At 64.9% G+C, this 18,323-nt stretch overlaps 2 protein-coding genes across 2 annotated transcripts; both read left to right on the forward strand.

The window, feature by feature from the left end:
• Positions 1 to 384: 384 nt before the first annotated feature.
• POLR2G (RNA polymerase II subunit G) lies at positions 385 to 4,867 on the forward strand. The gene is made up of 8 exons (XM_051775839.1): positions 385 to 449; positions 1,116 to 1,225; positions 1,935 to 2,094; positions 3,333 to 3,383; positions 3,846 to 3,911; positions 4,007 to 4,078; positions 4,517 to 4,550; positions 4,666 to 4,867. The coding sequence occupies exons 1-8, from the start codon at positions 438 to 440 to the stop codon at positions 4,677 to 4,679; spliced, it is 519 nt and encodes a 172-aa protein (XP_051631799.1). The 5' UTR covers positions 385 to 437; the 3' UTR covers positions 4,680 to 4,867.
• A 169-nt stretch (positions 4,868 to 5,036) lies between these two features.
• On the forward strand, positions 5,037 to 15,406 carry EEF1G (eukaryotic translation elongation factor 1 gamma). Its single transcript, XM_051775834.1, has 10 exons — positions 5,037 to 5,155; positions 6,990 to 7,148; positions 7,258 to 7,321; positions 8,612 to 8,754; positions 9,558 to 9,701; positions 10,277 to 10,406; positions 11,084 to 11,282; positions 12,055 to 12,227; positions 13,387 to 13,511; positions 15,098 to 15,406. Exons 1-10 carry the CDS (start codon positions 5,141 to 5,143, stop codon positions 15,254 to 15,256), a joined length of 1,311 nt encoding a protein of 436 aa, XP_051631794.1. The 5' UTR covers positions 5,037 to 5,140; the 3' UTR covers positions 15,257 to 15,406.
• The last annotated feature ends 2,917 nt before the right edge of the window (positions 15,407 to 18,323 follow it).

The following is an 18,323-nucleotide window of genomic DNA, read 5'->3' on the forward strand; positions in this document are numbered from 1 at the left end:
GGGTCCTGGGATTGGTGTCGTGGGTCTCAGGAGTCCCGGGGGTGTTTGGGGGGGTCTCGGGGGATGTTTGGGGGATGCCGTGGGGGTCTTGGGGGGTGTTTTGGGGATGTTTGGAGGGTCTTGAGAGATGTTTGGGGGGTCTCAGGGGGTGTTTCGGGGATGTTTGGGGGATCCCGGGGGTGTTTGGGGGGTGTCTGGGGGGATTTTGGGGGGGTCTCGGGGGGTCCTTGAGGGGTCTTCGCCCCCGCCCTGTCAATCACCCGCCTGTCCCCGCCCATCCCTCCCAACCGACCAATCACCGCCCGCTCTCCCTCTCCGTGGCCCCCCCCCCGTCAACGGTCGGGTTTGTGGGCGGGGCGCCGCGCGGGCGGGGACCAATCAGAGCCGGGCCGGGGGGCGGGGCCTCGGCGGGTTCCGGCGGCGGCGGCGGCGCGAGGATGTTTTACCACGTGAGCACCGGGAGGGGTCACGTGTCACACCGGGAAGGGGGGGGGGGGGGTGTCCCTGGGTGCCCCCGGTGGGGTCCCGGGGTCCTTCCGGGGGGTCCCGGGGTCCTTCCGGGGGGTTCCGAGGGCCCTCCCGGGGCAGTGACGGCGGGTCCCGCTGTTGCCCCCGGCGGCTCCCGGTTTGCTCCGCGGGATCGCGGTGCGGTCCCGGTGTCCCGCCGGCGGTGGGGAGGGGTCCCTGTGGAGTCCCGGTGATCCTGCCGGGGCTCCCCACGTGCCCCCGGTGGCCCCCGGGGGTTCCCGGTGCGCGGTTGGCGATCCCGGAGGGGTCCCGGTGGCCCCCGGGGGTTCCTGGTTGGCGATCCCGGAGGGGTCCCGGTGTGTTCTCTGGGGAGTTCCCGGGTGGTCCGGGGTGGTCCCGGGGGCAGGGGATGCTCCGAGGTGAGTCCCGGGGGGGTCCCGGTGGGATCCCGGGGCCGCCCCGGGGGGTGTGGGGGGGGGGTCTATGAGGGTCCCGGGGGGTTCCTGGGGGTCCCGGTGGGATCCCGAGGGATCCTGGGGGGTCCCGGAGGTAGGGGACGCTCCGGGGAGGGTCCCTGGGTGGTCCCGGTAGAATCCCGGTGGGATGCTCCTGGGGGGGGTGTCCCGGTGACCGCGGTGCCCCCCCAGATCTCGCTGGAGCACGAGATCCTTCTGCACCCCCGGTACTTCGGGCCCAACCTGCTCAACACCGTGAAACAGAAACTCTTCACCGAGGTGGAGGGGACCTGCACCGGCAAGTGGGTACCGCGACCCCCGGGGGGGCACCGGGACCGGGAACGAACCGGGGGAGGGAGCACCGGGATCTCCGGGGGGGGCACCGGGAGCGGGAATGAACCGGGGGGGCACCGGGACCGGGGTGGACACTGGGAAGTGAGCAGGGACCCCCTTGAGATGCCCCCAAACCCCCTAAGACACCCCCCCAGACCCCCCAAACATCCCCTAAACCCCCCTGAGACACCCCCAGACCCCCCCCAAACATCCCCTTAACCCCCCTGAGACACCCCCAGACCTCCCCAAACATCCCTTAACCCCCCTGAGACACCCCAGGACCACTGAAGAACCCTCAGATCTCCTTTGGAACCCCCCCGAGACACCCCCAGGACCCACCTGAGCAACTCAAGGACCCCCCAAACATCCAGAAATCCCTGAGACACCCCCAGACCCCCCCAAACATCCCCTAAACCCCCCTGAGACACTCCCAGACCCCCCCAAACATCCCCTAAACCCCCCCGAGACACCCCCAGACCCCCAAACATCCCCTAACCCCCCCCGAGACACCCCCAGACCCCCAAACATCCCCTAAACCCCCCCGAGACACCCCCAGACCCCTGAAGAACCCCCAAATCTCCTCTAGAAGCCCCCTGAGACACCCTCAGGACCCCCCAAGCATCCCCAAATCCCCCTGAGACACCCCCCCCCGGCCCCCCTGGCCGTGTCCCCCCCCAGGTACGGCTTTGTCATCGCTGTCACCACCATTGACAACATCGGGGCCGGGGTCATCCAGCCCGGGAGGGGCTTCGTGCTCTACCCCGTGCGCTACAAGGCCATCGTGTTCCGGCCCTTCAAGGGCGAGGTCGTGGACGCCGTGGTCACCCAGGTCAACAAGGTGGGGCCTGGGGGGGTCCTGGGGGCTCCTGGGGTCACCCAGGTCAACAAGGTGGGGCCTGGGGGGTTCCTGGGGGCTCCTGGGGTCACCCAGGTCAACAAGGTGGGTCCTGGGGGGTTCCTGGGGGGGTCCTGGGGTCACCCAGGTCAACAAGGTGGGGCCTGGGGGGGTCCTGGGGTCACCCAGGTCAACAAGGTGGGGCCTGGGGGGGTCCTGGGGGCGTCCTGGGGTCACCCAGGTCAACAAGGTGGGGCCTGGGGGGCTCCTGGGGTCACCCAGGTCAACAAGGTGGGTCCTGGGGGGGTCCTGGGGGCTCCTGGGGTCACCCAGGTCAACAAGGTGGGGCCTGGGGGGGTCCTGGGGGCTCCTGGGGTCACCCAGGTCAACAAGGTGGGGCCTGGGGGGGTCCTGGGGGGGTCCTGGGGTCACCCAGGTCAACAAGGTGGGGCCTGGGGGGGTCCTGGGGGGGTCCTGGGGTCACCCAGGTCAACAAGGTGGGGCCTGGGGGGCTCCTGGGGTCACCCAGGTCAACAAGGTGGGTCCTGGGGGGGTCCTGGGGGCTCCTGGGGTCACCCAGGTCAACAAGGTGGGGCCTGGGGGGGTCCTGGGGGCTCCTGGGGTCACCCAGGTCAACAAGGTGGGGCCTGGGGGGGTCCTGGGGGCTCCTGGGGTCACCCAGGTCAACAAGGTGGGGCCTGGGGGGGTCCTGGGGGGGTCCTGGGGTCACCCAGGTCAACAAGGTGGGGCCTGGGGGGGTCCTGGGGGCTCCTGGGGTCACCCAGGTCAACAAGGTGGGTCCTGGGGGGTTCCTGGGGGGGTCCTGGGGTCACCCAGGTCAACAAGGTGGGGCCTGGGGGGGTCCTGTGGTCACCCAGGTCAACAAAGTGACAATCTGGGGGGTCCTGGGGGGGTCCTGAGGTCACCCAGGTCAGCAAGGTGACAATTTGGGAGGTTCCTGTGGTCACTCAGGTCAACAAGGTGGGTCCTGGGGGGGTCCTGGGGTCACTCAGGTCAACAAAGTGACCATTTGGGAGGTTCCTGGGGTCACCCAGGTCAACAAGGTGGGGCCTGGGGGGTTCCAAGATCAACAAGGTGACAATTTGGGGGCTCTAGGGGGGGTTCTGGGGAGATCCTGAGGTCACCCAGGTCAACAAGGTGACGGTTTGGGGGTTCCCTGGGGGTCCTGAGGGTCTGCAGGGGCCGTGACCCCCCCCTTTGTGTCCCTGGTGCCCCCCCAGGTCGGGCTGTTCACCGAGATCGGCCCCATGTCCTGCTTCATCTCCCGACACGTGAGAGGGGACCCCAAAAAGGGGCACTGGGGGGGGTGGGGGGGACCTCAAAAGGGACATTGGGGTCGTGGGGACCTCAAAAGGGTCATGGAGGGGCGTGGGGACCCCAAAAGGAGGGGGCACGAGGGGCACCCCTAAAAGGGTTCTTGGGTGGGGGGGGGGGGACCCCGAAAGGGATGTTGGGGCAGGGAGAGACCCCAGAAAGAGTCACTGGGTGGGGGGACCCCAAAAGGCTAACTGGGGGGGGGGTGGGGACCTCAAAGGGGGGGCCATGGGAGGCACCCCAAAAAGGGTCACTGGGTGGTGAGAGGACCCCAAAAAGGGTCTTTGCTGAGGTGAGGACACCCCAAAAGGTCACTGAGGGGAGGGGGGGGCTCAGGGACACCCCAAAAGGGTCACAGGGGGCGCTTGGGGGGGCTTGGCCCCGCCCTAATCCCCCCCTCGATCCCCCCCTCCCCCCAGTCCATCCCCTCGGAGATGGAATTCGACCCCAATTCCAACCCCCCCTGCTACAAGACCGTGGACGAGGTGAGTCCTGGGGGGTCCCCAGTGCCCCCCCTGTGCCCTCCCCACCCCGGGGGGGTCCCTGAACCCCCCCCTGACCCCCCCTGACCCCCCCCCAGGACATTGTGATCCAGCAGGACGACGAGATCCGGCTCAAGATCGTGGGGACCCGCGTGGACAAGAACGACATCGTCAGTGGGGGGGCACATTTGGGGGGGTCTCCAGCTCGGGGGGGGGGTCCCCAATTTTGAGGGGGCTCCAGGGGGTCTCCTAGCTTTGTGGGGGGGTCCTGTGTTCATGGGGGGGAGGTTCCAGCTCTGGGGGGATCCCAGTTCCATAAGAGGGGCTCCTTAATTCTCCAGATTTAGGGGGGGGTCCCCAATTCCAGGGGGGCAGTGGGGGGCTCAAATTCCAGAGGGGGCTCCAAATTTGGGGGGGGGAGGTCTCTAGTTCTGGGGGGATCCTGTGTCCATATGGGAGGGGTTTCCTGCTCCATGGGGGTCCCAATTCCATGGGAGTGGGGTCCTTGACTCTGGGGGGGGGGTGTGCTGTGTTCATATGGGGGGGGTCCAGATGGGATTTCCCCTCCCCCCCCCCCTCATGTTGACCTTTTCCTCTCCCCCTCCCAGTTCGCCATCGGCTCCTTGATGGACGATTACCTGGGTGAGTCTGGGGGGGCCACTGGGGTGGGGGGGCCATGCCTGGCCCCCAGGGAAGGGCTGGGGGGCTCTGGGGAGGGGGTCCCTCCGCTCTCACTCCCTTCTCCTTCTCCCCCCAGGCCTCGTCAGCTGAGCACAAGGAGCAGCCGTGCCCCCCCCCCTTCACTTGTTCCCCCACTCCCCATTTTGTGTTGCCCCCCCTGCCACTTCTTCTTCCCCCCTGCCCCCCCCACTTCTGGGACACTCCCAGAGCTGGGGGGGCTCTGCCTGTCCCCACCAACGAACCCACATTCCCAAATAAACGCCTTTTCTCTTCCCTTCCACCTTTTCCTCTTTCTTTGGCTGGGGGGGCACCTGAAATCCGGCGGGGGGGGGGTGTCCCTACAACGAGCTGGCCCCACCACCAGCATTACCACTTTAAGGCGCATCGCCGTTTTAAAAGGGCAAACCCCCCCCTTCCGTCGTGTTTCCGCGGCAACCGGCCGCGCTTTACGGCCCGGCGGCCTCGGCGTCGCGCGCCCGTCGCGCTGTGCCAGCACCGCGGCGCTTTGCGGCCGCGCGGCGCCGCCCCCCGGCCTCTCTGGTCTCGCCAAAATGGCCGTGTCGGGGGTGAGTGAGCGCGGTCCCCGCGCCATCCGCCGCCATCCCCCCTCCGCCGCCGCCCCCCGCCCGCCCCGCCGCCACCGGGACGACCCCGGGGGTCCCGGGCACCGGCTGGGCCGGGTTTGGGGGCGAGGGGTCGGCGAGAGGGGCACGGATGGCGGTGATTTTGGGGGGGTGGGGGGGTGGCGAGGCCTGAGGGGAGGCCTGAGGGGAGGCGGGGATGGAGCGGCCTGGGGGGGCGGTGGGGGGTGAGGGGGGGTCCGGAGGGGTCTGTGGCTGCGGGGGGGGCTTCTGGGTAGGGCGGTCACCGCGTTGTCCTTGAGGGTCCCGTGGGGGCCCCCCCTCGCCGGTGCGGGGCAGTGACCGCGGTGCCCCCCCAGCGTGGGGGGGGTCCCTGTGCCTTCACATCCACCCCCCAGACCCCGAAAAGTCACGTCAGTGACCCCACAGCCCCCCCCGCTCCTGTGACCCCCCCGTTTCCACGACCCCCCCCCCACCTGCCCCCTTAACGACCCTTTGACCCCCCCCCAGACCCTACACATGGACCCCAAGACTTGAGGGGGGGTTTCAAGGCCCTGATTGTGGCGCCCAATTCTGTGACCCCAATGTGACCTCACCCCATGACCCCTCCGTGCCCCCCACCCCCTGGGACCCCTCCGGACCCTTTGGGGCCCCCCCTGACCCCTGTGCCCCCCCAGACCCTGCACACGTAGCCCCACACCTGGGGGGCTCTTCAGGGCTCTAATTGCAGCTCCTGACTCTGTGCCCCTTCTGTGCCCACCCTGGGACCCCTCCCGGGATCCCCCTGAGACCCTCCCGTGCCCACCACCCCTTGTGACCCCTCCTGACCCTTTGGCCCCCCCCCTGACCCCTGGGCCCCCCCCAGACCCCTCACATGGACCCTGAAAACTGGGGGTACTCTTGAAGGCCCTGATTGTGGCCCAGCACTGCGGGACCCAACTCTGTGCCCACTCAGGACCCCCTGTAACCTCCCACCCTGTGCCCCCCGGTCCCTCCTATGCCCCCCACTCCTTGTGACCCCTCCTGACCCTTTGGGGCCCCCCCCCCTGACCCCTGTGCCCCCCTCAGACCCTTCACATGGACCCCGAAAACCGGGGGGGGTTTCAAGGCCCCGATTGTGGCGCCCAAATCTGCGACCCCATTGGGCCCATCCTGTGACCACACCCCACGACCCCTCCGTGCCCCCCACCCCCCGTCCCACCCCTGACCCTTTGGGGCCCCCCCCGACCCCGTGTTCCCTCACAGACTCTTCACATGGACCCCTAGACCTGGGGGGCCTTCAAGGCCCTGATTGTGGCCCAGCACTGCGGGACCCGACTCTGTGCCCACTCAGGACCCCCTGTAACCTCCCACCCTGTGCCCCCCGGTCCCTCCTGTACCCTCCACCCCTTGTGCCCACCCCTTGCCCTTTGGGGCCCCCCTGACCCCTGTGCCCCCCTCAGACCCTTCACATGGACCCCGAAAACCAGGGGGGGTTTCAAGGCCCCGATTGTGGCGCCCAAATCTGCGACCCCATTGGGCCCATCCTGTGACTGCACCCCATGACCCCTCCGTGCCCCCCACCCCCTGTGCCCACCCCTGACCCTTTGGGGCCCCCCCTGAGGCCGTGTTGCCCCCCAGACCCTGTACACGTACCCCGAGAACTGGCGGGCCTTCAAGGCGCTGATTGTGGCCCAGCACTGCAGGACCCGACTCTGTGCCCACTCAGGACCCCCTGTAACCTCCCACCCTGTGCCCCCCTGGTCCTTCCCGTGCCCTCCACCCCCTGGAACCCCTCCTGACCCTTTGGGGCCCCCCCTGAGGCCGTGTTGCCCCCCAGACCCTGTACACGTACCCCGAGAACTGGCGGGCCTTCAAGGCGCTCATCGCCGCCCAGTACTCGGGCGCCCGGCTCCGCGTCCTCTCCTCGCCGCCCCACTTCCACTTCGGGCAGACCAACCGCACCCCCGAGTTCCTGCGCAAGTTCCCCCTGGGCAAGGTGAGTCCTGGGGGGCCCCCCGGGAGGGGAGAGCCAGGGGGGAGGGGGGATTTGGGGGGGTTCTGGCCCAAACCGCCTCCTCCTCTTCCCCCCCCCCCCGACTCCGCAGGTCCCGGCGTTCGAGGGCGACGACGGGTTCTGCGTCTTCGAGAGCAACGCCATCGCCTACTATGGTGAGCTGGGCACCCCTTCACCAGCTGGACCCCCCCTTAACCAGCTGTGTTCTCCCTTAACCAGCTGTGTTCTCCCTTAACCAGCTGTGCCCCCCCTTAACCAGCATTGCCCCCCCTTAACCAGGTAGACCCCCCCTCTTAACCGTGTTCTCCCTTAACCAGCTGTGCCCCCCTTAACCAGCTGTGTTCTCCCTTAACCAGCTGGACCCCCCCCTTAAGCAGCTGGACCCCCCCCCTTAACCAGCTGTGTTCTCCCTTAACCAACTGTGCCCCCCTTAACCAACTGGACCCCCCCCTTAACCAGCTGTGTTCTCCCTTAACCAACTGTGTCTCCCTTAACCAGCTGTGCCCCCCTTACCCAGCTGTGCCCCCCTTAACCAGCTGTGCCCCCCCTTAACCAGCTGTGTTCTCCCTTAACCAGCTGTGCCCCCCCTTAACCAGCTGTGCCCCCCTTAACCAGCTGTGCCCCCCCTTAACCAACTGTGCCCCCCCTTAACCAGCTGTGTTCTCCCTTAACCAACTGTGCCCCCCTTAACCAGCTGGACCCCCCCCTTAACCAGCTGTGTTCTCCCTTAACCAACTGTGTCCCCCTTAACCAGCTGTGCCCCCCTTACCCAGCTGTGCCCCCCCCTTAACCAGCTGTGCCCCCCCTTAACCAGCTGTGCCCCCCCTTAACCAGCTGTGTTCTCCCTTAACCAACTGTGCCCCCCTTAACCAGCTGGACCCCCCCCCTTAACCAGCTGTGTTCTCCCTTAACCAGCTGTGCCCCCCCTTAACCAGCTGTGCCCCCCTTAACCAGCTGTGCCCCCCCTTAACCAGCTGTGCCCCCCTTAACCAGCTGTGTTCTCCCTTAACCAGCTGTGCCCCCCCCTTAACTGGTTTTGTCCCCCATTAATCAGTTGTGTCACCTCTCTTTAAACTGCCTTAATTAGTTTTTTTTCAGTAACAGCCTCTGTACTCTCTAAATAAGTTTTATTGCCTTATAACAAATTTTATGCTCGTTAATGAGTTTTATCCTCTCATCAACAAGTCTTATCACCCTTAAAGAGTTTTATTTTATATTAACGAGTCTCAGTGTTTAACTAGTTTTGTTCTCTTCTTACCTACCCTTAACCCCTTTAACTAATCTTCCCCCACCACAACTTCTTCCCCTTCCAAGTGACTTTTACTCCCCTCACAACAACTTTTATCCCTCGGCGCCGAGTTTTATCCACCTCTACCCGCCCTTAACCGGTTTCTCCCTCCCTTAACTAGTCTGCCCTGCCCTTAACTAGTCTCTCCCCCCCTCAGTGAGCACGGAGGAGCTCCGGGGCAGCACCCCCGAGGCGGCGGCCGCGGTGCTGCAGTGGGTCAACTTCGCCGACAGCGACGTCGTGCCCCCGGCCAGCACGTGGGTCTTCCCCACCCTGGGCATCCTGCACTACAACAAGCAGGTGGGGGGGCTTTTTGGGGGGGTCCTGGGGGAGTTTTGGGGGTCCTGGAGGGGTTTGGGGGGTCCTGGAGGGATTTGGGGGGGCCCTGGGGATCAGGGGTACAGGGACACAGAGATGTGGTGCCCCCCCGGCCAGCACGTGGGTCTTCCCCACCCTGGGTATCCTGCACTACAACAAACAGGTGGGGGGGCTTTTTGGGGGGGTCCTGGGGGAGTTTTGGGGGTCCTGGAGGGGTTTTGGGGGTCCTGGGGGTCAGGGACACAGAAATGTGCCCCCCATCCAGCACGTGGGTGTTCCCCACCCTGGGCATCCTGCACTACAACAAGCAGGTGGGGGGGGCTTTTTGGGGGGGTCTTGAGGGGGGTCCTGGGATGGATTTCAGGGGTCTGGGGGGCTCCTTCGAGGGGCTCCTCTGGGGGAGTTCCTGGAGGGGTTCTGGGGGCCAAGGGGAGGCCTCCTGGGGGGCTGAGGGCAAGGAGGGCTCCTTTGGGTGGGGGGGCTCTTGTTGGGAATTGAGGAAGGACCTTGGGGGTCCAGGGGGCTCCTTGAGGGGGCTCAGAGTCAGGGGGGCTCCTTGGGGGTCGGGGGGGCTCCTGGGGAGGGAACTGAGGACCTGGGAGGTCCTTGGGGGTCTCCTTGGTGGGTGGGGGGTTCTGAAGACCCCCCACTCCCACCGTCCCCCCCTGGCTGCTTCTTCTCGTGGACTTCCCCCCTCAGGGGTGGTCCCATCTCCTCGTGGGGAGGGGGTGTGGGGTGCTCTCAGGGTCCCTCTCCCAAATTTTGGGTGTTTTCCCCCCCCCCAGGCGACGGAGCTGGCGAAGGAGGAGGTGCGGCGGGTGCTGGGGGTCCTGGACGCCCACCTGAAAACCAGGACCTTCCTGGTGGGGGAGCGCGTGTCCCTGGCTGACATCACCCTGGTCTGCGCCCTGCTCTGGCTCTACAAGCAGGTAGGGGGGGGCCTGGGGGGGTTTAGGGGGCTCTCTGGGGTGTTCAGGGGGGTCCTGGGGGGGTTTAGGGACGTTTCGAGGGGTCTGGGAGGAGTTTCAAGGGGTCCCCAGGGGGTGTCCCTGGCTGACATCACCCTGGTCTGTGCCCTGCTCTGGCTCTACAAGCAGGTGGGGGGGACCTGGAGGGGTCCCAGGGGGTGTTTGGGGGGTCCCAGAGGTGTTTAGGAGGGTCCCAGACGGGTTTAGGGGAGGCTTGGGTAGGTTCATGGGGGTCCCAGGGGGGTGTCCCTGGCTGACATCACCCTGGTCTGTGCCCTGCTCTGGCTCTACAAGCAGGTAGGGGGGGCCTGGGGAGATCCCAGGGGGTGTTTGAGGGTCCCAGAGGGTATTTGGGGGTCCCAGGGGGTGCTGAGGGGGTGTCGTGTTCCCCCTTTGCCAGATGCTGAACTCAGCGTTCCAGGGGGTTAGAGGATCCTGGGGAGATCCCAGAGGGTGTTTGAGGGTCCCAGGGGGTATTTGGGGGTCCCAGGGGTGGTTCCCAGTGCTGAGGGGGTGTCGTGTCCCCCCTTTCCCAGGTGCTGGACCCGGCGTTCCGGGGACCCTTCGGGAACGTCAACCGCTGGTTCCTCACCTGCCTCAACCAGCCCCAGTTCAAGGCCGTACTGGGAGAGGTCCAGTTGTGCCAGAGGATGGCCCAGTTCGATGGTGAGGGGCAGGGGGGGTCCTGGGGGGGCTCAGGGGCACACTTTGGGGACACAGGGACACACTTTGGGGACACAGGGACACCCCTTAGGGACACAGGGACACCCCTGGGGGGTCACTCCTCAACCAACCCCAGTTCAAGACGGTGCTGGGAGAGGCCCAGTTCGATGGTGAGGGGCTGGGGGGGTCCTGGGGGGGACTCAGGGACACGTGGGGGACACGGACACCCCTTAGGGACACAGGGACACAGTTTGGGGACACAGGGACACCCCTTAGGGACACAGGGACACACTTTGGGGACACAGGGACACCCCTTAGGGACACAGGGACACCCCTGGGGGGGTCACACCTCAACCAGCCCCAGTTCAAGACGGTGCTGGGAGAGGCCCAGTTCGATGGTGAGGGGCTGGGGGGGCCTTGGGGGGACTCAGAGACACCTGGGGGACACTTTGGGAACACAGGGACACCCCTTAGGGACACAGGGACACAAGGGTTTTTTTTGGGGGGGAGAAAAAGGGCAATTCAAAAGGTTTTGGGGGGCAGCAAAAGGGAATTTTAACTTTTATGGAAAAATGGGGGCTCTGAGGAGCTTTTTGGGGGGAAGGGGGGGAAAAAGAGGGATTGGGGGATTTTTTCTGAGGAGGAAAAAGTGACTTTGGGGGGTGTTTTTGGGGGGACAGCCAAGAAGTTTGCAGAGACACAGGCCCGGAAGGAGGACAAACCCCCCCGCAAGGAGAAGGAGAAGGAGCCCCCCAAGAAGGAGAAGCCCCCCAGGAAGGAGGAGAAGCGGCCGGAGGCCGAGGAGGAGCTGGATGAGTGTGAGCAGGTCCTGGCAGCCGAGCCCAAGGCCAAGGACCCCTTTGCCCACCTGCCCAAGAGGTGAGGGGGCACCTGGGGGGAGGTGGTTTGGGGCACCTGGGGGGCATCTGAGAGGGTTTGGAGGCGTTTTGAGGGGGTTTGGGAACGTCGTCACAGGGGTTGGGGGGGGTTGGGGGCACTTCGAGGGGGTTTGGGGGCACTTCAAGGGGATTTGGGGGCACCTTGGAGGGGGTTTGGGGGCACCCTGGGGGGGGGGTTGGAGGGCATCTAGGAGGGTTTGGGGGCACCCTGGGAGGGGTTGGGGGCACTCTGATGGGGTTTGGGGACACTTCGAGGGGGTTTGGGGACACCTTGGAGGGGTTTGGAGGCACCCAGGGCCCAACTGGGCGGGGTTGGGATCACCCTCAGGGGGTGACCATATTCCTCTTGTCCCCCCATCCCCCTCCTGTCCCTTGTGTCCCCCCTGTCCCTCACTGTCCCCCTGTGTCCCCCTTGTCCCCCTGTCCCTCACTGTCCCCCTATCCCCTCCTGTCCCCCATCCCTCACTGTCCCCTGTCCCTCACTGTCCCCCCATGTCCTCCCTGTCCCTCTGTCCCTCACTGTCCCCTGTCCCCCCTGTCCCTCCCTGTCCCCCTATCCTCCATCCCTCCCTGTCCCTCCCTGTCCCTCACTGTCCCCCTGTCCCCCCCTGTCCCCCTATCCCCTCCTGTCCCTCCCTGTCCCTCCTGTCCCCCCGTGTCCCCCCTGTCCCTCCCTGTCCCTCCCTGTCCCCCCATGTCCCCCATCCCTCCCTGTGCCCCCCTGTCCCTCCCTGTGCCCCGTGTCCCCCCAGCCCGTTCGTGCTGGACGAGTTCAAGCGCAAATACTCCAACGAGGACACTCTGGGGGTGGCCCTGCCCCACTTCTGGGAGCACTTTGACCGCGAGGGCTGGTCCCTCTGGTACGCCCAGTACCGCTTCCCCGAGGAGCTGAGCCAGACCTTCATGAGCTGCAACCTCATCACCGGTGAGAGCCTTCATCCTCCTCATCCTCACCATCCTCAGCTTCACCATCCTCAGCTTCATCATCCTCAGCTTCATCCTCAGCTTCATCCTCATCCCCATCTCCCCCCTGTCACCTCATCCTTCCCTTCCCTGAGCTCCCCCAGACCTTCATGAGCTGCAACCTCATCACCGGTGAGAGCCTTCATCCTCCTCATCTTCATCATCCTCAGCTTCATCCTCAGCTTCACCATCCTCAGCTTCATCCTCATCCCCATCTCCCTCCTGCCACCTCCTCCTTGTCCTTCCCTTCCTGAGCTCCCCCAGACCTTCATGAGCTGCAACCTCATCACCGGTGAGAGCCTTCAGCCTCCTCATCCTCTCATCCTCATCTTCATCATCCTCAGCTTCATCCTCATCCCCATCTCCCTCCTGCCACCTCCTCCTTGTCCTTCCCCTCCTTGTCCTCCTCTTCCCTGAGCTCCCCCAGACCTTCATGAGCTACAACCTCATCACCGGTGAGAGCCTTCATCATCCTCCTCATCCTCCTCATCCTCATTTCCATCCTCATCCCCATCTCCCTCCTGTCACCTTCTCCTCATCCTTCCCTTCCCTGAGCTCCCCCAGACCTTCATGAGCTGCGGCCTCATCCTCTTCATCATCCTCCTCATCTTCATCCTCATCCCCATCTCCCTTCTGTCACCTTCTCCTTGTCCTTCCTGTTCTCGTCCTTCCCTGAGCTCCCCTCAGACCTCCATGAGCTGCAACCTCATCCCTGGTGAGAGCCTTCGGCCTCCTCCTCCTCGTGCTCCTCCTCCTCTTCCTCCCCTCTTTCCTCCTCGTTCCATTTCCCTTCTCTCCTTTTCTTTTCTTCCTTCCCTTTTTTCTCGTTTTCCTTTTCCTCTTCCTTTCCCCCCTTCTCTTCTCTTTCCTTCACTTCTCTATTTTCCCTTTCTTTTTCCCCTTTTCCCCTTTTCCCCTTTTCCCCTTTTTCCCCTTTTTCCCCTTTTCCCCTTTTCCCCCTTTTCCCCTTTTCCCCTTTTCCCCTTTTCCCCTTTTCCCCTTTTCTCATTTTCCTTTTCCCTTTTCCTTCTTTCCCTTTTCCCCTCTTTCCCTTCCTTCTCTCCCCTCCCCTCTCCCTCCCCTCCCTTCTCCCTGCCCCTGACGTGTCTCCCCCATTCCAGGGATGTTCCAGCGCCTGGACAAGCTCCGTAAAAACGCCTTTGCCAGCGTGATCCTCTTCGGCACCGACCACGACAGCTCCATCTCGGGGGTCTGGCTCTTCCGGGGGCAGGAGCTGGCCTTCACTGTGAGTGACACCCAAAATAGCCCAAAATATCCCCAAAATATCCCCAAATCCACCCCAAAATAGCCCAAATCCACCCCAAAATCCCTCCTCTGGCTCTTCCGGGGGCAGGAGCTGGCCTTCACTGTGAGTGACACCCAAAATAGCCCAAAATATCCCCAAAATATCCCCAAATCCACCCCAAAATAGCCCAAATCCACCCCAAAATCCCTCCTCTGGCTCTTCTGGGGGCAGGAGCTGGCCTTCACTGTGAGTGACACCCAAAATAGCCCAAAATATCCCCAAAATATCCCCAAATCCCTCCTCTGGCTCTTCCGGGGGCAGGAGCTGGCCTTCACTGTGAGTGACACCCAAAATAGCCCAAAATATCCCAAATCCACCCCAAAATCCCTCCTCTGGCTCTTCCGGGGGCAGGAGCCTCCCTTACTGTGACACCCCAAAATAGCCCAAATCCACCCCAAAATATCCCAAATCCACTCCAAAATATCCCAAAATAGCCCAAATCCACCCCAAAATATCCCAAATCCACTCCAAAATATCCCAAAATAGCCCAAATCCACCCCAAAATATCCCAAATCCACTCCAAAATATCCCAAAATATCCCAAATCCACCTCAAAATATCCCCAATCCACCTCAAAATATCCCCAAATCCCTCCTCTGGCTTTTCCGGGGGCAGGAGCCTCCTTTACTGTGAGTGACACCCCAAAATCATCCCAAAATATCCCAAATCCACCCCAAAACCCCTCCTTCCCCCCCCCCCCAAATATTCCCAAACTCTGGCTGAAGCCCCAAACAAACCCCCTAAAATTCCCTGGAAATGCTCCCAAGCTCCCCCAGATCCTCCAAGCCCCCTCTAAAAACCCTGTGACCGCCCCCAATTCCCGGGATATCAGCTCCTTTTGGGCTAATTCCCAGTTTTCCATGTGTTTTCCCAGCTGTGCCCGGACTGGCAGGTGGATTACGAGTCCTACACCTGCTGGAAACCCCCCAAACCCTTCCCAATTCCCAAAAAAATCCCTCTACAACCCCCCAATTCCCGGAATATCGGCTCCTTTTAGGCTAATTCCCAGTTTTTCCATGTTTTTTGCCAGCTGTGCCCGGACTGGCAGGTGGATTACGAGTCCTACACCTGCTGGAAACCCCCCTAAACCCCCCAAACCCCTCCCAATTCCCAAAAAAATCCCTCTGTAACATCCCAATCCTTGGAATATCAGCTCCTTTGGGGCTAATTCCCAGTTTTCCATGTGTTTTCCCAGCTGTGCCCGGACTGGCAGGTGGATTACGAGTCCTACACCTGCTGGAAACCCCCCTAAACCCCCCAAACCCCTCCCAATTCCCCCAAAAATCCCTCTGTAATATCCCAATCCTTGGAATATCAGCTCCTTTGGGGCTAATTCCCAGTTTTTCCATGTTTTTTCCCAGCTGTGCCCGGACTGGCAGGTGGATTACGAGTCCTACACCTGCTGGAAACCCCCCTAAACCCCCCAAACCCCTCCCAATTCCCCCAAAAATCCCTCTGTAATATCCCAATCCTTGGAATATCAGCTCCTTTGGGGCTAATTCCCAGTTTTTCCATGTGTTTTCCCAGCTGTGCCCGGACTGGCAGGTGGATTACGAGTCCTACACCTGGCGCAAGCTGGACCCCGACAGCGCCGAGTGCCGGACCCTGGTCACGGAATATTTCCTGTGGGAAGGGGAATTCCGGCACGTGGGGAAACCCTTCAACCAGGGCAAGATCTTCAAGTGATCCCGGGGGGGGGGATCCGGGGGGATCCCGGGGGGGTTTTCCCGGGATCCATCCCAAGGAATCCCGGGCTCCTCCCGGGCCGAGCCGGGGCCGTTCCCGGCGCTCCGCGTTCCCCCTTATCCTCCTGATCCATAAAAACCTTCGACCAGGGCCGGAGCTCGGAGTGATCCGGGAATTTGGGGGGTCCTGGGGAGGCAGGGGGGGGGGGGGGTTTGGAGGGTCCTGGGATATTCCAGAGGGATTTGGGGGCGTCTGGGATGATCCGGAATCGGTGCCGCTGGTGATTCCCGTTGTCCTCCTGATCGGAGCAGGGCGAGAGCTCGGAGCGATCCGGGAATTCCTGAGGGAATTCTGGGGGGCCCGAGGTGATCCAGGGGGTTCCCAGGGTGTTCCAGGGGGATCCAGAACATCCTCCCTGTTATCCCCCCAATTCCCAAAATCTCCAACCAGGGCGAGAGCTCGGAGCCATCTGGGAATTTTGGAGATCCCAAGGTGATCCAGGGAATCCCAGGATGTCCCAGATTGATCCTGGCTCCCCATTACCCCCCCCCAAATCCATGAAAACCTTCAACCAGCTTGGATTGATCTGGGAAATTCGGGGGGTTTTGGGATTCCCAAGTTATTCCGGGGGCTCCCGGGGTGTTCCAGGCTCCCCCTTATCCCCCAAATCCATGAAAACCTTCAGAGCAGGGCGACAGCTCGGAGCAATTGGGGAATTTTTGGGGAGGGGGGGGGGCGGTCCTGGGTTTTTTTTGGGGGGTTCTGGGCTCCCCCTTCCCCCCCCCAATCCCTAAATCCCGATGGAAATGAAGCAGCTCCAGCACCGCGGGAGGGGGGGGGGGGTTGGATCAGCCCGGAATTCCTCCTGGATGTGGCCAAAACCGGGGGGGGATACGGCGGGAAACCCCCCCAAAATCTCCTCCCCCCCCCCGCCCTGGGGTGGGGCCGTGCTCGGGGGGGGGGCCGGGGGGGGCACCCCCGGGTGACTCAGGGGGTGACTCAGAGCCCCGAGGGCCACCAAGGGCCACCAACCCCCCCCCCCCGGGCACCTCCCACAACAGGGGGGCTGTGACCGATGGGGGGGTCCCAGAGAGGTTTGGGGGGGTCCCAGAGCAGTTTGGGGGGGGCTGTGCCCCACATCGGGGGGGTTCTGCCCTACTGGGGGGTCCCAGAGAGGTTTGGGGGGGGCTGTGCCCTGCTGGGGGGTCCCAGAGACATTATGGGGGGCTCTGCCCCACGGGGGGGGTCTGTACCCCACATGGGGGGGCTCTGCCCCATGGGGGGCTCCCAGAGTGGTTTGGGGGGTCTCTCCCCCGAGCGTTGGGGGGGGGGGTCCCAGAGCCCCCCGTAGGGCTCAGTCTGGAGGGGGGGTGTGTTAATTTGGGGGGGGGACGGGACGGGGCAGGAAACGTGAGTCACCTCCCGCATCCTGCGGGGGGGGGGGGCGCTGGGGGGGGGTTGGCACCGATTGGGGGGGGCACCCCCCACCCCGGGGGGACCCCAGGTGGGTTGGGGGGGGCGGAGAAGCGACACCCCCCCCTCCCTCCCCCATAATTGAAGGGGGGGGGGGCTGAGATTTGATGTGGGGGGGTTGTTAATCCCAGTTTAAACCAGTACCGGCCCCCCCCGCGCTGGTTCCTCCCCCCCCTCCCCCCCCCGTTCCAACTTCCTTCCTGGGGGGGGGGCGGGGGGGGGGGTTCGGAGGGGGGGGGGGGCACCCAGGGGTTCCCCCTCCCCCCCCGGGGAGGTGCTGCCAGATGTGGGGACACGCGGGCGGGGCTGGCGCGGCCCAACCCCCCCCCTCACTCCCCCCCCCCCCCCCCCCCACCACATCTGGATCCAGTTTGGCTCCGGCTCCGCGGCCGCGCCCGCGTGAGTCACCGGGGCCCAACCCCCCCCCCCCGCCCGGAATGGGCCCCCCCGGGGCAGGGGACGGCCCCCCCCCGAACCGCCGGGGCTGGGACAGAGACCCCCAAACCCCGGAATGGCCCCCCCGGGGCTGGGACAGAGACCCCCCCCAAACCCCAGAATGAGCCCCCCCCCCCCTCCCGTTAACGACCCTCCCCGAGCCCCCCCAAGTGCTGCCCCCCCCCCCCCAAAATGGGACCCTCCAGGGCAGGGATAGAGCCCCCCCCCCCCCCCCCCCCCCCGAGCTTGGGCTCCCCCCGTTCTCGACCCCCCCGAACCCCCCCCAGTGCTGCTGCCCCCCCCGGAATGACCCCCTTCCCCAAACCCCCCATTGCCCCCCCCCCCCCCCAAATTGGGCTCCCCCGGAGCAGGGACAGAGCCCCCGCCCCCCCCCCCCCAGCATCGGCCCCCCCGAACCCCCTCAGTGCCCCCCCAACACCCCCGAACCCCGGGGTGGCCCTTTGGCCCCCCCTCTGTGCCCCCCCTCCCCAGTTTGGTTCCCCCTGTGCCCCCCCCGTGTCCCCCCCGTGCCCTCTATGTCCCCCCCCCCGCGGGACGTGCGTGTCCCCTCCCCGCGCCCCCCCGTGTCCCCCCCGGTGCCCCCCCCGTGCCCCCCCTCCGGGCCCCTCGGCCGCCCCCGTCCCGGTGCCAAATTCCTCCGTGTTTACGGCCCGCGGGGCCGCGGGGGAGGCGCGGGGGGGGCCCAGGGGGGGACACGAGGGGACAGGGGGGACACGGCGGGACAGGGAGGGGCCGGGGGGGGCACCTGGCACTGCCGGGGGGGGTCACGGGGCAGCGCCGGGCCCCGCTGAGGGGCTGGAGGGGCCGGCGAGGGGGCAGAGAGTGGGGACGGGGGACATCGGGGACGTTGGGGACATCGGGGACGTTGGGGACATCGGGGACATCGGGGGACGGGTGTGGGGCAGCCACAGGTGTGGGGCAGCCCGCGAATTCCATGGGGCAGCCCGCGAATTCCGTGGGGCAGCTCGGGAATTCCATGGGGCAAGCCCGGGAATTGCGGGGAGAAGCGGGCACGGCCACGGGGCAGGTGAGAGGGGGCACCGGGACTGGGGGGCACCGGGACAGGGGACACGGGGACACGTGTGGGGCAGGCGGGTGATTCCAGGGGGCAGCCGGGGAATTCCGGGGTGAACTGGGC

Source organism: Manacus candei, unplaced genomic scaffold (assembly GCF_025592945.1).
Source record: "Manacus candei isolate 608988 ecotype Guabito, Panama unplaced genomic scaffold, ASM2559294v1 h1tg000374l, whole genome shotgun sequence".
Lineage (NCBI taxonomy): Eukaryota > Metazoa > Chordata > Aves > Passeriformes > Pipridae > Manacus > Manacus candei.